Source organism: Rhineura floridana, chromosome 11 (genome assembly GCF_030035675.1).
Source record: "Rhineura floridana isolate rRhiFlo1 chromosome 11, rRhiFlo1.hap2, whole genome shotgun sequence".
Lineage (NCBI taxonomy): Eukaryota > Metazoa > Chordata > Lepidosauria > Squamata > Rhineuridae > Rhineura > Rhineura floridana.
Window position 1 is genome coordinate 11,673,944 of NC_084490.1, and position 16,890 is coordinate 11,690,833.

A 16,890-nucleotide genomic window follows, 5' to 3' on the forward strand; every position below is an offset into this window, starting at 1 on the left:
TTGCCTGAAGCCCCGGAGTGCCACTGACAGTCCCTGTAGAGAGCCTTGAGCTAGACGTACCAACGGCCTGACTCAGTATAAGCCACCTCCCTGTGTTCCGAGAGGCTGTATCTAATCTTTGTCCTACTCAGAGCAGACCCATTAGAATCAATGGGCATGGCGAAGTTAGGCCCAATACTTTCAAAGGGTCTACTCTGAGCATAACCTCGTTGGTTAGTTAGTTCCCCTAAGTATTTGGGGCGGGGGAAAGAGTCACACATCCATCTTTCCGTTGCAGAGGATATCTAAAGTAATTAGCGAGATTATCATATTATAAACAAATAGCTGGCACAGCCAAGGGTAACTATATCTGGGGGGAAAATGCAGAGAACAATGTGTGCACTCTCCACCCTTTGGAAAATGCATGTTTTTGATCATTTAACAGAAGGGTGGGGGGCCACAAGCCCAAGGGCGCAATGGGCCCTTCAGGCCTGTCTGCACGGCCCTTGGTGGTGGAGGCTGCTCCATGAAGGCAGATGGGGCACTGCCTCACCAACCTTAGTCTTGATTCCTCCGAGCCTCCTGCTTTTTCACTTAGTGACAACCAGTCCAGAGGGGGACTCTCCCTGTCCGCTTCCTCCTCCTTAGCCTCCCAACGTTGACCTTGCAAAACTCGGCAGGAGAATGGGGGCGGAACTAGAATGAGTTGGCTCTGCTTGTCATTAGCTCTGGCACCACCTTTACCTGTGCTGTTCTCTACCAAACTTCCTTCCCTTGTAAACTGATATGCTCAGGGAAGCTTATCTGCCCCTCCTTCCTTTGTCTTTGACTGTCCGAGGAGAGAGGAGACATCTTTGTCTTTGCTCTCTCTCCTGAGCCATGAGGGCAATACCCAAGTCTGCCACTGCACCTCCAACTTAGCTAGTTAGTTAGAACTAGGTATGCCTTTCCTATCTACTATGTATTTCTATAAATAAAGTAGCTCTTTCTTATTTTACCAAGTCTTAAGTCTTAGCCTCCAAATGTATAAGCAAGACTTGAAGATTTATAGCATTTCAAAAATTTGGCCCCATTTTTGAAATGATATGAACACTTGTTTCAGTTCTGCAGAGAAGCACTATGAGAGATGTCACCTGCCCTCATGAAAGAGCAGCATATAAATCAATTTATATGGATCCATTATGTTAGGAATGGGGAACGTCAGCTCCTGGGTCCCAAATGTGGCCTTCCAGGGCCTTCTGTCTGGCCCTCAGAACCCTCCCCAGGCTGCATACTTTCCCGAGCCAGTCCTGCTTCACACCCTCCTCGAGTGGTTTTGCCAGACTGGAATGTGATTACGCCTCTTGCTTGCCTGGATGGAGGACAGAGAAAGTTGTGAGTGTGCCTAGAAACTAGGCTGCTGTACAAATGTGAAATTGTTCCATTTATTGGTCTGCCCCCTTTTGCTTCTGGCTCTGCCCACCACTTGTGCGTGGCCCCCTGAAGTATGCCCAGACATGCATGTGGCCCTCAGCCTAAAAAAAAAAGGTTCCACGCCCTTGCATTATGGCTATCAGACCAACCCATCTCTTTAAACACCTTCACTGTTGACTTCCCTTCATTTTGCACCCCGAAATCTGTGTTTGTTTATCAACTTCCACATGGCTTGTCTGATCTCCTTGTTCCTCAGTGTGTAGATCATGGGGTTCATCAAGGGAAAGACCACAGTGTGGAAAATGGCCACCACCTTGTCAAGGGGGAAGTCCTGGAAGGGACGGCAATAGATGTAGATGGCCGGGCCAAACATGACAAAGACGATGATGATGTGGGTGGCACAGGTGGAGGCAGCTTTGCTCTTCCCTTGGCTGGAGCCAGTCCTCACCTTGACAAGAAGGGCCCCATAAGAGATGAGGAGGAGGATGAAGCACATTAAGGTAGCCAGGCCGCTGTTGAAGAACATGATGAACTCCAGCCCATAGGTATCTGTGCAGGCCAGCTTGACGATCTGGGTAATGTCGCAGAAGAAGTTGTCTAGCTTGTTGGGACCACAGAAGGGGAGTGGGGCGATAAGGATGATTTGGATGATGGAGTGTGTGAATCCTAGGCACCAAGAAGCCAGGACCAAAAGGCAGCAGACCACTCTGGTGACTAGACTGGCATAGCGCAATGGGTGGCAAATGGCCACATAGCGGTCAATGGCCATGCCAATGAGGAGGAAGACCTCCGACCCTCCCAGCCAATGGAGGAAGAAGATCTGGGCCATGCAAGCCTTGTAGGAGATGGCCTTGCGGCTGGAGAAAAAATCGGCCATCATCTTGGGAGGGGTGACAGAGCAGTAGCAGATGTCCAGGAAAGCCAGGTTGGCCAAGAAGAAGTACATGGGGGAGCCCAATCGGGGGTCGTTCCGGATGGTCATGATGATGAGGATGTTTCCTGGCAGGACCAGAGAGTAGAAGAGGAGGAAGAGGAAGAAGAGGAATAGTTGGATCTCTCTGGCCTGGGACAATCCCATCAGGACGAACTCTTTGACCACAGAATGATTCCCTGGGAGCATCCCGAAACGTCCTGTTCCTGCAGCAAATGCACAGAGCTGCAACCAAGAGGAAGTTGCTACAAGGGAGGGGTAAAGAAATCAAAGGACACTTTGTGCGCACGCATTCCTCATTTCCCTGAAGAACTCTAGGAAGTTCTATAGGCCAGCCTTTTGTTGGGCTATTTCCCATCCCAGCAGAGAGTGCTGGTGATGTTTCATCTACCTGTTTATTTGTTAAATATATGAGTTGAGCATTCGTAAGGAGGCAAACACCCAGTCAGACACGGCTAATTGGCAATAAGTTAAACTATAGAATTGGCTCCCACAAGAGGTGGTGATGGCCACCAGCTTGGGTGGCTTCAAAAGACGATTAGTCACATTCAAGGCAGATAATACTATTGGTAGCTTCTGACCAGTGGCTCCCTCCACTGAGGGAGACAGTCTGCTTCTGAATGCCAATTGCTGGAAACCGGGGGGAGGGGGAGAGTGCTCATGTCCTCAGGATCTACTTGTGGGTTTCCCATTGGGGTATCTGCCTGGCCACTGTGAGAGTAGGATGCTGCACTAGGTGGGCCATTCTGGATCAGGCTAGAAGCCCATCGAGTCCAGCGCCAGTTCCCACAGTGACCAACCAGGCACTGATAGGAAGAGACCCCCGTCATTTCGTCAGAGTTCCTACATCCCCTGTTTCCTCCACCAAATGTGTGAACTTCTCACATGACCTGAGAAGGAGGCAGACAAAAAAATAATTCCTCTTTCGCAGGGAGCAAAGCTCTTCAGACAAAAAACAAAGGAGGGTTCGACACGACACTGGTGCTGTGCTGCATGGTGCTGTTAGTAGCGCTGAACTGAGGATTTGTTCTCCTTCTTACCTTTCTCTGTCAGAACAAAGGATGTCTGTTGGAGGAGAATGACAAACCTGGGAGGGGTGGGAATGGAATGGAGTATCCCAGAAAAGAGATATCAAACAGATAAATCTTGCACTGTAGGATGCATTTGGCAAAGAATAGCTGCATGCAGAATCGTAAGAGGGATGAGGGATACATTTGATTTTGATTGCATTTTAATGAGGAACTATCTCATTTGCCCTTGTTCAACAAATTCGAGAAGCAAAACACAATCATCCTTCAAAACTTGCATTTCTCTGAATGTTGCAATGCAGTTCTACAACCAAATAATGTGTACAAACTATAGATCTTAGGAGAAAGCGTGTATAAAAATGCATATATTGATGAAAATATAATTTTGCTAGGGGAACTTGCTTGCAAAAATGTGCATATTAGTCAGAACTGCGTACAAAACTGTGTATTTTAGGAGAAATGTGTACTAAATTGCTGGCAAATTTTCATGAGTTTTTGTTGTTAAATCACAAGCTACTGTGGAAATGTGGAGAAACTGAATTTAAGTCAGGAAAAATGAGAAACCAGAATCGACCAATCTGTCCCTAATGACAGAGTGTTAGATGAGGGAATTGGGACAAGTGCCCCTTGTCATGCACAGATGAGAAAAATTGCTTCTGCAGGTAGAGTTCCTGTCCTCCTTTGTACCTGGAGATTACAGATGGGTGTTCATAGGAAGGACAGGCAAGCATTCCTCTTAGTAGTGAAGGCCATCCAGAGCCAAAGAATGAAGAGCATCAGATGTTATGTATGTTGTATTAAGCTTGATCAGAAGGATCCGCAATAAAATGTTGCAGTGTAGACAGCTCCTATTTGGGAAGCCTCCAATGTTCCAAAAATAGAAACCAAGAGGAAAATTGGTTATGGGGAGCTGTGGGCCCTGGTGAGAGATGGGGACAGAGAAACTCTCATCACATTTTTGCTCCAGTTCATTAAAAAAAAATCCCCCTTGTGGAGCAGCCTCACTGCCAGAGGTGCATGGAGGAAGTAAGACAGAAGTGTGACACATTCATGCTGCAGCTACCCAGTCTCCGGGAGGCCCCATTCACATGATATCCCTCCCTTATCTTCCTTATCTTCCATTAATGTGCCTAATCGTTTTTTAAAGCCATCATTGCCTCCTGCGGGAGCAAGTGCCATAGTTTAACTTTGCACTGTGTGAAGTCCTTTCTTTTGTCTGTCCTGAATCTTCCAACATTCAGTTTCATTGGGTAGCCCTGGGTTCTACTACTGGTAGAAAAACTGCTCTTATTTCCCCACACAGTCCATAATTTAATACACCTCTATCACATTCCCCCTTACTTGCCTTTTTTCTAAACTCAAAAGACTCAAACCTTGTACCCTTTGCTCATAGGGCAGCTGATCCAACCTCTGGATCATTTTGGTTGCCCTTTGCTGAAACTCCGTGGCGCAGAGTGGTAAGCGGCGGTAACGCATCTCCAGTAAAAGGGGTCGAGGTCCACTCAGCCTTCCATCCATCCGTGGTTGGTAAAATGAGTACCCGGCATACGCTGGGGGGTAACGAAAGGCCAGGGAAGGAACTGGCAATCCCACCCCATATATACAGTCTGCCTAGTAAACGTCACAAGACGTCACCCTAAGAGTCAGAAACGACTCGCACTACAAGTGCGGGGACACCTTTACCTTGCTGAAACTTTCCCTGCTCTGTTCCATGCGTACTATGGTATATGGTAGATTTCCTAACCCTTGCATGCTCCCAGCAATAAGTAGGGTTATTCAGTTATCGGAAGGTCTTTGCAGATCAATGCAGAAGGCATCACGGTGGTCTCTACAGGTCATGCAGAAGAAAAATCCAGGGAGACTTCAGATGTTCATCTAGAAGAACTGGAAATGAAGAGAGAGGGAAGGTGCTGGAAGACAGCCACACAGAAAAAAATGACTCACCGTTTAGTGAATTGATGAGAAAAGGAAGACTGAGTTCTCCACACGTCACAACATTAAATGACCTCGGGCCCCATAAGGAGCACTAATGATAAGACCCACTGAGTGGTTTTTCTGGAAGCAAGCCTAGCCCAGCACTCAGGGAGCTTGTTAAAAAGTTTGTGGCTGAAGTTGGCAAGTGATGGCAGTGTATCCTGGGGGTAAGGTGGGGGAAGATAGGAGGGTGAAGCAAGGATGTAATTATTCTAGAGGCATGTTCCCCAGTGGTGCGTGGCTTGGCTTACCTGCCTGAGTCATTGCTGATGTGACTTTATGCCTGAGCCCCTGGATTCCTTGTTGTTATTTGTTGCTAGAGCAGGGACGGGAAACCTCAGGCCTGGGGCCAAATGTGTCCCCAGCTTCTCTCTCTGTCCTTCCCTCCAGGCCACACCCCTCACTGACCCAGCTTTGCACCCCAAGAGCTTTTGCCGGGTTGAGATGTATCCAATGACGGTGCCTGGAAGGAGGACAGAGAGGGAGGTGTGTGTGCGTGTGCGTGTGTAGAAACTAGCCTATGGTACAAAGGTCAAACATTACACTTGTCGCTCGGTCCACTTTTGCCTCCGGCCCACACTGGCTTTCCTGAAGCTGTGGTTCATTTTTGGTGGCTTCCCCCCCCCCTTACATGGATACTAAGTATTGTGTAAGCCCTGAATGTAGAGGCAACACAAAATACCTACCCAAATTGCAATTCAGGGAGATGAGGCTTCTTATTATTATTATTAGTCATTACATTTGTATACCGCCCCATAGCTGAAGCTCTCTGGGTGGTTTACAATTAAAAACATTAAAAACAAATGTACAAATTTTAAAACACGTTTTTTTTAAAAAAAACAATGTAAAAACACATGCTAAAATGTCTGGGAGAAGAGGACTCATTATGGCTCAGGAGCATCTCCGGGCCGCGCTAGGCTTCATTGCCAGAGATGTTGGTGGGCTGATTCTGCCAAGGGCTCCTCCAGATGATCTGGGTTATTGAGTCTTCATCCTGATTTGCTTACGTGGAGGCAGGAGCACCTGGTTTGGTGGGGCAGAACTATCCGCCCGACACCTGCATTGCTGCAGCTTACCTGGGTGGGGCTGAGGAGGATGGCAGCAAGGCTGTGGCTGTGCCGGTGCACCGACATAGCCAATCCGGAGCTCCTGATGGTGTGCCCATGCAGCCTTGACCTAGCCGCCACTCTACTCCCCCCAGCCCTGTCTTGGTAAGCTCCAGAGACACCTATGTCAGGAGGGCAGCTCTGCAGCTCCGTCTCACCACACTGGCTGCTTCTGTGCCGAGGCTAGACAAGGGCTGGTCTTTATTGAGGATTCATTATGAATCATTTGCCAGGAGGTTATATAACCATGTCCTGGGGCTTCTCCAGTTGACCTATTTATTGAGCACACATTCTCATTTGTATGTTATACGACAAGGAGCATTCCTTTTGAATTCTTTCTGATTTGCTCGAAGGGTGGTTATACATTTTCCTATTAATCTTCTGTTCATCCCACACTTCTCAGTTCACCTCCCTGGCATGTTCCTAACCACAAAATTCAAATACTGGATGTTGTTCCAGGGCAACAGAATGCTTTGATCCATTTTAATTGTGCAAATCTAAATTTCTAGTATGTGCTTAAATCCCTCCCGCAAAATGACAGCAGTCTAGAAGCAACTTCACACTTTCTAAACTGGGATCCAAATGTGATTAGGAAAATCACAGTGGGGAGCCTGGCTGGGAGTCCAGAGTCTGTGAGTTCAAATCCCTGCTTGTGTCTCCTGGGTGTAAAGGGCCAGCTAAAGATCACTCCCACAGTGAGTGGCTCGGGGGTTACGTGCCCTGCCACCTGTGCAGCCGTGGGCAAGCTGCAGAGTCCCAAGGAGCCCAGTTGCCCCCCAGCTGGCAGTTGCGGACAAGGAAGGGGCTGGCTTGTGCAGCCGTGGCAAGCTGAGCAGGCCCTAGCCAGCTGGGGAGGACTAGCCTTGGAGGGAGGCAATGGTAACCCCCCTCTGAATACCGCTTACCATGAAGTCCCTATTCATAGGGTCACCATAAGTTGGGATCGACTTGAAGGCAGTCCATTTCCATTTTCACAGCACTTCAGGAACCCACTGCAGGGGATTTTCTTTCCTGCTTCCCAAATCAGCATTTGCAGCCTCCTTATTGTACTTCACCACCTCTCTTGTTTTTTTACCTATTGTTGGCCAGAGGCCTGGATGGGTTGAACACTGTGATGTCCACTTATTTAAAAGATATATGGCCTTCATTGGTGCCAATGGCAGGACAGAGTGCAACATAAAATAAATGATAAACAACTGCACCAGTGAAACAGTAAACCAGGGGCTGGCAATCTTTTTAGCCCCATGGGGCACATTTGGAATTTTGAGTGAGTGCCATGGGTGACATCCCTCTGGTCACTCCTCTCCTCTTAATTTTCTCCACCTGAAGGACAGAAAGAGAGAGTGTGTGTGTCCATACACTCTGCTTTCCCAATGGATTTGGGTAAAAGTCCAGAAGAATTAATCTGAACTTTGAAAAGCACAGGGAGTTGAAAAAGGAAGTGGGAAAGAGCGTCACTTTCCCAACTTCCTCCTTCAGCTCAATGTACTTTTCAAGGGAGAAAAAGCCACACTTTCCCAAATGCAGAGCTTGGAAAAGTTACTTTTTTGAACTACAACTCTCATCAGCCCAATCCAGTGGCCATGCTGGCTGGGGCTGATGGGAGTTGTAGTTCAAACAAGTAACTTTTCCAGACTCTGCCCAAATGTTGCAATGCAGTTCCTCAGCCAATTAATATATATTAACTAATAGGCAAAAACCTTCCAGTTTAAGAACATATAGAGGGGAGGGGAGGAAGAAGGGAAGAGGAAGGGAGAGGAGAAGGGAAAGGCAGGTCTGATCATTTGCATTCTTATTGAGTTCAGTGGGATTTATTCCCATGCAATCATGCTTAGAATAGGTAAAACTGACCATGGGGGAGGAGGAGGGGAAGGAGGAGGGGATTGGAAGGTGAGGGGGAGGGAGGGGCAAAGGAAAGGGGAGGGAAGGGGCAAGAGTGAGGGGATAGGAGGGAGGAGGAGGTGAGGGCAGGTTTGATCATTTGCATGCTTTTTGAGTTCAGTGGGATTTACTCCTGTGCAGTCATGCTTAGGATAGTGAAACTGACTTGGGGGAGGGGCAGGGAAAGGGAGGGATAACGGAGGAGATTAGCTGGGTGGGCACTGGAAAGGAAAAAAGGAAAACACTGTGAACAGTTTCATTGTTTTTCAGGGTTTCCCCCACCTTTTTATTCTACAGCAGACACATGTAGCCTCCCACCCAAATTTAAACCAAAGCTGTCCCTGGCCACACCCACACCAGGCCTTTATTTCACTTTAGACAGTGATGGCTTCTCCCAAAGAATCCTGGGAAGTGTAGTTAATAAAAAGTACTGAGAGCTGCAAGGAGATGCCCTGTTCCCCTCACAGAGTTTAAATCAGAGCAGCTGACTGCTAAACCACTCTGTCCACTCTGTCAGGAGCTCTGTCTCCTCTCACCACTCTTCACAAACTACACTTCCCAGGATTCCTTGGGGGAAGCCATGACAGTCTAAAGTGAAACAAATGTCTGGCGTGGGTGTGGCCCCCTGATTAGCCATGCTAAGCAGCTGTGAGTCTGGCTTTTAGAACACGGACAGTTGGTTCTTACTAAGCATGCCCAGGATTATCATTGACTCTGGTGGTAAATTTCTTAAATTAATTAAAAATCAGCCAGGCATTTTTTTTTAACTTTTAAACTGCAGAAGATGAAGGTCAGAGTATGGGGCAAGGTCAGTAATAGGATTACAGGTACTCTGTGAACATGGCTGATCTTTAATTAATTTCAACAAATTATGAAAACTCTGACAGAAAAAAGTCCAAAAGCGGTCTGCTTTTCTTTTCTCTCTTTTTACACTTTGAACTCTGTATTCTCTCTGACTGTTTTGTTTATAGCCATGAAAATTTAGAGGGTGGTTAAGCAAACGTTTCTGAGTTCAGGACTATGTTTTATAAGGTTTTGTTCTGAAATGAGCTTATGGGAAGCATCAGAATTGCATGGGTGGTATTGTGAATTTGACAATAGTATACGGCCACTCTCGTGGCTGTATAATACTGGGGTGAGGGGTTCATAAAAATGCATATAGAGAAGAAAGTAACATACAAAAATCTATTATAACAGGGAAAATTGGGTCTGTTAGGCAAAACTGCACACTGACATGGGTGTGTATTATGAGAAATTCAATAAAAAAGCTGATGGCTTTTCACAAGGAGTTTTTTTTAAAAAATAAATAAAATAAAATGGCAAGGATTTGGAAATGTGGAGAAGTGAAGATCAGAAAAATGCAAAACGGAGAGAAACAGAAACTGACAGATTTGCCCATCCCTCGTGTGGCTACCAGGTAGACTTCAGCAGGCGTACTTGGAAGAACAGAGAAATGAAGAAGCTTTTGTGGGTGAGTGGGAAGACAACCTTCCTGGCTTACCATTCAGTGGCTGGATGGGAAAAAGGAGGCCCACAATCAGACACAATTCTCCACAGCTCCTAGTACTAAATCACCTCTGGCGTTGTGAGTGTTGGAATGTATGAGGTTCAACTCCAACTTGTGGGTTGAGGCTGCATGGGGTTAAAAAGGGGAGCTAGAGAGGAGACCTCTTGGTTGCTGGGCTATACCTATCCCTTTGATCCAGAGCTTGGAAGATTACTTTTAAAAAGTAATAAATTACAGTTACAGTTACCTGGCCCAAAAAAGTAGTAATTACCGTTATAATTACAATTGCTCTGAAAGTAACTGATTACTTTACTTTTCCTCCAAAGTAATCACTACAATTACATTTCAGTTACTTAAAAAAAAAGCCTACAAGGTGCTGGCCTTGGCTGCTGCACATCTAAGTAGCCTAAAACAACATTAAAAATAAACACATACAGAGGTAGTATAATAATTATTTTAATTCGTAAGATAGCAATGGTGGTGGGGAGGGATCCCCTGAGATGCAAAAAAGTTAAAATACTGCAGATGCAGCACAGTAGCCAGAGAGAGTGGTGGAGGTCACTTTGTGTGCCAAGTGCAAACAGAGTATTCACACACACACACAAACACACGCGTTGTCATCTTTCACCACCACGGTTCTTTATCTCCATTCTGCTGCTGCCTCCTTCTCCTTTATCCATGTTCTTGACCTCTGGATCCTTTTTCCTTCCACTCCATTCTTCACCACTATCTTTTTTAAAATAATTGTTTTCTGCACTCCACCCCGTCTCACTCTCTGCCTCCTCCCTCGTCGCCTCCTACCCATCCACAGAGCATGAGGAAAGAGCAACACTACACAGAAGCCCAGTTTGAGGAACATGATTTTCATCCACAAATCAGAGGAGCAGAAGACTTCCCCTGCTCCCCCCAAGTAATGCCCAAAAGTAATTCTGGAAACGTTACAATTACTCCACAAAAGTAGTAAAATTACTCCTAGTTCTATTACAATCAAAATGTAAAGGAATTACCCACTCGTTACTCAAAAAAGTAATGAATTACAAGTAATTCGTTACTTGTAACTAGTTACTTCCAAGCTCTGCTTCGATCTCCTGCTGTCTCTCCCTTCCTGCTAGACTGATATGCAAAGGATGTTGATCCCAGTTCTCTCCCTTCTTCCCAGTCGTCGTCTTCTTTCTCTCGAGAGGGGAGCAGACATCTTTCCTTTGTCTCTCTCTCTCCACCAGCATGAGGGCGAGTACTGGGTGCAGTGCTCTTTGCTCCAACTTTGCTAGTTAGCTAGATATAGGACTCTTTCCTATCAAGTATGTACTTCCAGAATAAAGTAGTTGTTTCTTATTTTAAAGCTTAAAGCCTCTGTCTGACTAATTTGCAGGGAAGGTAGAATCTTAGCAAAGATTCAAACACACACACATAAGCTCGCTCAATACTCTCCGTTCCACTACGCAACTCTCTGCAGGGTCCTATAGGTTATTGGGCCCAGCGTCCTATAGTGAGAAGACTCGTAATGGGACACTAGACCGGCTTATGGTTAGCCAGGTAAGTAACCCTAGTCTAGAATGTGTGGACCTTATTAAAACAAAACATCAGTGGCTGAGTTTGCAAAAGATGTCATTGTCCCTTTGCGTAGGGGGGTGGGGAAATGAATCATGATTTTTGTTTTAATATGCTGCCAAACCTTCCTGTGGCTACGTGGGGGTGCTATTTCTACTGTTGTGTTGTCGTTTATTGTTATGTTTTTATAGTGTGTTTTATTTGTTTTGTTTTAACATTGTGTAAATCATTTGGAGACCTTTGGGTATCAAGCGACTCATAAATCTAAATAATAATAATAATAATAATAATAATAATAATAATAATAATAATAATAATTTAGACTTATTACTTGCTTGACACCCAAAGGTCTCCAAATGACTTACACAATGTTAAAACAAAACAAATAAAACACACTATAAAAACATAACACAAGAAAAGGAAGCTTTGGACTCGGTGAGGCAGCATATTTTTGGTTTATTAATTTTATTCACTTAGAAACATTTTTATACTGCTTATTCAACAAAAATAATAATTTGGTTTACATAATATGCTATAAGATATTCATTAAAATAGCAATAAAACCAGTCTTAATTTTATTATTTATTTAATATTGCATTTATATCCCGCCTTTCCTCCAAGCAGCTCATGGTGGCGTACATGTTTGTGCCCCTTCTCCATTTAATCCTCACAACAGCCCTGTGAGGTAGGTTAGGCTGAGAGGCAGCGTCTGGCTCAAAGTCACTCAGTGAGCTTCATGGCTAAGCAAGGGTTTGAACCCTATTCTCCCAGGTGATAGTCCAACACCCAAACTTTAAAAACAACAACAGTAAACATGATAAAATTATCAAAATATAGATAAAATCAACAGGTGTTAAAAAATAAGTATACATAATCAAACTACGTGTCTGGCTAGTCTTGCCTATACAAAAAATATATACAGGTTTAGGAATTTTGTTTCCATGAGTTGTTGGCAGAGATTAATACTCAAAGAATGTCTCCCTTCTATGTAAGACTGGATGTCAGGAGCTTCCTTCCACCCTATAGAAACAAGTTCACTACCCAAAGTGCTGAAGAGTCACCCAACTTGGCAAGGTTAAATGTCTTCCTCTCTGCAGTTAGGCTACAACAGTTCACAGGGATTCTCCTGGAGGAGTGATGGGGTCTAGAAAATATATGTTGCAGTGCAGGCTATATAGATGCCAGAGAGAAATCTCTAGGAAAGTGGTTGGGGGAGAAATGGGTTTGTGTCGGAGAGGGCATCAACAATGATTCTCTTAAGGGATTTATGCCTACCACCTCCTGACCTGCCCAAAAAAGTTGATCAGTAATTTAAATGTATGAAGTAGGGATTATAAATGTTTTTTTACCTCTCTGAATCCAGGCTCAAATCCTGGACTCTAGTTGAGACCGAATTATTTCCAGGCCAGATGTGACACCACCCAGTTCCAGTGGGTTCAAGCTCTATTCTGGAAAAAGCATGTGAACCAACCCTTCAGGCAGTGAGGGGCTGTCTCTAGACTGCACTTGTGCTTCACTTGTACATTTCCTGAGGCCCTTCCAGCCTGGTTTGTAGGATCAACTCCTATTCTCCCCTGGTGTTCATTGCTCTGCAGGTTTCTGACTGTGGTTCACCCCTTCTAAATTTTTTAAAGTATCGTCTGGGGAACTGGATATAGGAAAACAGGAAGTCACCTTATGCTGAGTTGGAACATCGGTCCACCAACACCATATTGTCTGCACTCACTGGCAGCAACTCTCCAGGATTTCAGGCAGGAGATGCCGGGCAGGGATTAATAACAGAATCGTAAAACCATAGAATAGTAAAGTTGGAAGGGGCCTACGAGACCATCAAGTTCAACCCCCTGATAAGTGTAGGAATCCAAGTTAAAATATACTGACAGGTGCCTGGACAGCTGCCTCTTGAATGCCTTCACATAATGTCTCCTTCAACATAAGAAGAGCCTGCTGGCTCAGGCCATTGGCCCATCTAGTCCAGCTTCCTGTTCTCACAGTGGCCAACCAGATGCCAATGGGGAATCTTCAAACAGGACATGAGCTCAGCATCAGAGCTTGGAAAAGTTACTTTTTTGAACTACAGCTCCCATCAGCCCCAGCCAGCATGGCCACTGGACTGGGTTGATGGGAGTTGTAGTTCAAAAAAGTAACTTTTCCAAGCTCTGTCTCTCACTCCTGTTCCCCAGGAACTGGTATTCAGAGACATACTGTCTCTGATACTGAAGGCAACATAGCTGTCATGAATCATAGGCATGGATAGTCTTATCCTCCATGATTATGTGTAATACTTTAAAAAAACATCTGAGTTGGTGGCCATCAAGGGCCATCATAACGTTATGCTATGGGAAAATGAACTTCCTTTCTTGCAATGTTCAGCTTCATCAGATTAATCCTGGTTCTAGAATTAGGAGTGAAGGGGGGAAAAACACACCCTTCTCTCTATCCACATTCTCCACAATGTGTATATACACAAAAACAACATTACATTAAATAGCTAACAATCTGGTGCTCTTTCATGATGCCTCAAGCCAACTACCTGAGGTGGCCGCCTCACTCTGCCTAATGGGGGTGGCCATGAGCCGACACCTGTCCAGAACCTCTTACCAACAGTCTTTTCATGGCGGCCTTAATCTCTTTGTTCCTCAACGCATAGACAGTAGGGTTCATAAAGGGGGTGATAGAGATGTAGAAGACGGAGAGCACTTTATCAAACATGAACCGGGTGTCTGGACGCAGGTAAATAAACAAACAGGGCCCAAAGTACATGGAGACCACAATGAGGTGAGAGGTACATGTAGAGGCAGCCTTGGAGCCCCGGGAGCGGATTGTGGAGAGAATGAGTGCGTAGGAGAGAAGCAAAGCAAGGAAAGACACCAGTGTCAAAATGCCACTGTTGGTCACCATCATGACTTCCAGGGGATAGATGTCAATGCAAGCCAACTTGATGACCAAGGGAATGTCACAGAAGTAGTTGTCTACCTGATTGGGCCCACAGAAGGGCACGTTAATGGTGAAACTCAGTTGCACACTGGCATGTAGGAGCCCACCCGCCCAGGACGCCAGCACAAGCCCTATGCAATGGTGCCGGCTCATGAGTGAGGTATAGCGGAGAGGATGGCAGATGGCCACGCACCGGTCATAGGCCATAGCTGTCAGCAAGAGCATCTCGCCACCCGTAAAGACGTGGAGGAAGAAAATTTGGGCCATGCAGCCCTGGAAAGAGATGGTTTGGCGTTGGGCAAGGAAATCAAAGAGATACCTTGGGGTGGCAAAGGAGGACAAGCACAGATCCAGTAAAGCCAGATGAGCTAGCAGAAAGAACATGGGTGAATCGAAAAGGCGGTGATTGCTGATTATTGCTGAGAAGATGAGAATATTGCTGAAGAGAGTAGCCGTGTAAAGGAGGAGGAACAATATAAATAAGAGGATGTTGACTTCCCAGGTTTCAGAAAGACCCAGCAGAACAAATTCGGTCACCATTGTCTGGTTGCCCCACGCCATTCACTTTTTTCATATCTCTGTGAAAATTGGGGAGGGAGAAAGGAGACAGCAATGAGATACTTCCATTCCTTCATAACCTTAGCTGAAGTCAACAAAGGGCTTACCTGTGTGTCAGTTGTTGTTATTAATTTTGGCTTTATCCAAATGGTACCTACATTATCCACAGGAACTTAAACAGCTGCCTTATACTGAGTCAGACAATTGTTCCTTCTAACTCTGTACTAACTTAGGGGTGCAGAATGTGCGTCCCTCCAGATGTTGTTGGACTCCAAACAGCCCGAGACAGCTCGGCCAACAGTCCAAGGATGATGGGAGTTGGAGTCCAACAATACCTGGAGGGCCACAGGATCCCTTTTCTTTATTTATTTATGAAGACCGGAAGCTGCCTTATATTGAATCAGACAGCCGTTTGTCCATTTACTCAGCATTGTCTACACTGACTGGCAGTGGCTCTTCAGGGTTTCAGGCAGGAGACAATTCCCAACCCTACCTGGAGATTCTGGGGATTGAGCCTGGGGCCTCCTGCATGCAGAGGAGAGCCTAAACTGCTGAGTTATTCCCCATCCTACCATCTCCTCTAAGAATGTTGTGGATACTGCAAAAAAACAGTAGTAAGAACCTTAAGGGCAGAAGCCACCCCAAAGTAACCCAACAAGGACTAAACATGCCCATTGATTAGAGAACAGTGGGTGCATCTTTAGTGGGAGCAGGGTGGAAAACTAGGAGAGGGAGAATGGAATGGAGTATCCAAGAAAAGGACATGGCTGGCTGGAACACCAAACAGGGGACAACATTTTGATCTTTTCTGTTTTATTCTATTCATGTTTAGAGAAATGACTAGATGTATCTGAGCATCACTCAAAATAGATAACTATTGCAACTCCAGTTTCCCTTCAGGGAAATATGGTTCAAACCACTGTGGGATGGGTGAGGAAGAAGGATACCAGGGCTCCAGCCCACCAGCCCCACATTGCCGGGGAGAAAAGTGGGAGGGGGTGAAATAAGGGGACACATAATTAAAATAGGGGAAAGAAGAACAAGAACAAGGATTTATTTAAGGGAGAGGTGAAAAGGGGAGGACGCAAAAGGAACAACTCAGATGGGTATACAATTTTAAGCTAAAGTCTTTAAACAACAGAAGAGAAGTGGATGCTGTTCAGTAATGATGGAGACTGACAATGGTCTGCGTTCAGACTAGGGGTATCCTAGAATTCTTCCCAATTTTGATTTGGAACCACATTTTCCATTAATTCACTTATTTGCTATCCTTGTGGATCGGATTGTTATGTAGTGATTTTCCATGGCTATGTTTGGAAACATATTTTTTAAAGAAACCTGTGTCTAAAATATTGCTATTAATATTTTATCAATATTTTCTTCAGTGTATGAATATTCCATTCATTTTATTGGCACCTCATTTCAAAATATCAATATTAATATATTTTTCCCCCCAAGGGGGGGAAAAGTTCAGTAAAAAGCAGCGGCAAAGGATGAACTCAGATCGATAACAGCTTGTTAACTCAACATAGTACTTTCAAACTGGCTCTGGCCAACAGATCCCATCCCTAATCAGAGTCTCCCAGTCCTGGGATGCCATCTCTGTCACACACCCTGCAGGGAACTGTAGGGCCAAAGGATCCCTGTCCTTTATTTAGACATATCTTTCCCGTCTTTTATGGAGACAGAAAGCTGCCTTATGTTGAGTCAGACAGGTGTTGGTCTATTTAGCTCAGTATTGCCTACACTGACTGGCAGTGTCTCTTCAGGGTTTCAGGCAGGAGACAATTCCCAACCCTACCTGGAAATTCTGGGGACTGAGCCGCGGGCCTTCTGCATGCAAAGGAGAGCCTAAACTGATGAGTTATGGCCTTTCCCCATCCTACAATCTCCTCTAAGAGTATTGTGGATACGGCAACAACAACAAAAATACGGAAAAATCCAAGGGCACAAAACACCAAACAATCCACCCCCCAAAGTAGCCAATAAAGACTGGACTTGCCCAGTGGTCACAGAATATTGACT

The 16,890-nt window shown here is 45.3% G+C and overlaps 2 protein-coding genes across 2 annotated transcripts; both read right to left on the reverse strand.

The window, feature by feature from the left end:
• Positions 1–1,576: 1,576 nt before the first annotated feature.
• LOC133367351 (olfactory receptor 4N2-like) lies at positions 1,577–2,512 on the reverse strand. Its single transcript, XM_061591451.1, has one exon. The coding sequence runs from the start codon at positions 2,510–2,512 to the stop codon at positions 1,577–1,579; it is 936 nt and encodes a 311-aa protein (XP_061447435.1).
• An 813-nt stretch (positions 2,513–3,325) lies between these two features.
• LOC133367352 (olfactory receptor 4K3-like) lies at positions 3,326–14,868 on the reverse strand. Its single transcript, XM_061591452.1, has 3 exons — positions 13,976–14,868; positions 13,252–13,296; positions 3,326–3,410 (listed from the first exon to the last, which is right to left on the reverse strand). The coding sequence occupies exons 1-3, from the start codon at positions 14,866–14,868 to the stop codon at positions 3,326–3,328; spliced, it is 1,023 nt and encodes a 340-aa protein (XP_061447436.1).
• Between the last annotated feature and the right edge of the window lie 2,022 nt (positions 14,869–16,890).

What these genes read in the sequence shown, in the direction of transcription:
- LOC133367351 (XM_061591451.1), bottom strand. Translation starts at nt 2,512, where the DNA reads ATGCTCCCAGGGAATCATTCTGTGGTCAAAGAGTTCGTCCTGATGGGA.
- LOC133367352 (XM_061591452.1), bottom strand. Translation starts at nt 14,868, where the DNA reads ATGGCGTGGGGCAACCAGACAATGGTGACCGAATTTGTTCTGCTGGGT. An exon ending in AAGGCCGCCATGAAAAGACT is followed by an intron (nt 13,297 to 13,975) that starts GTTGGTAAGAGG and finishes CTTATGTTGAAG; the next exon opens with GAGACATTATGTGAAGGCAT. An exon ending in AGGCAGCTGTCCAGGCACCT is followed by an intron (nt 3,411 to 13,251) that starts GTCAGTATATTT and finishes CACCCCTCCCAG; the next exon opens with GTTTGTCATTCTCCTCCAAC.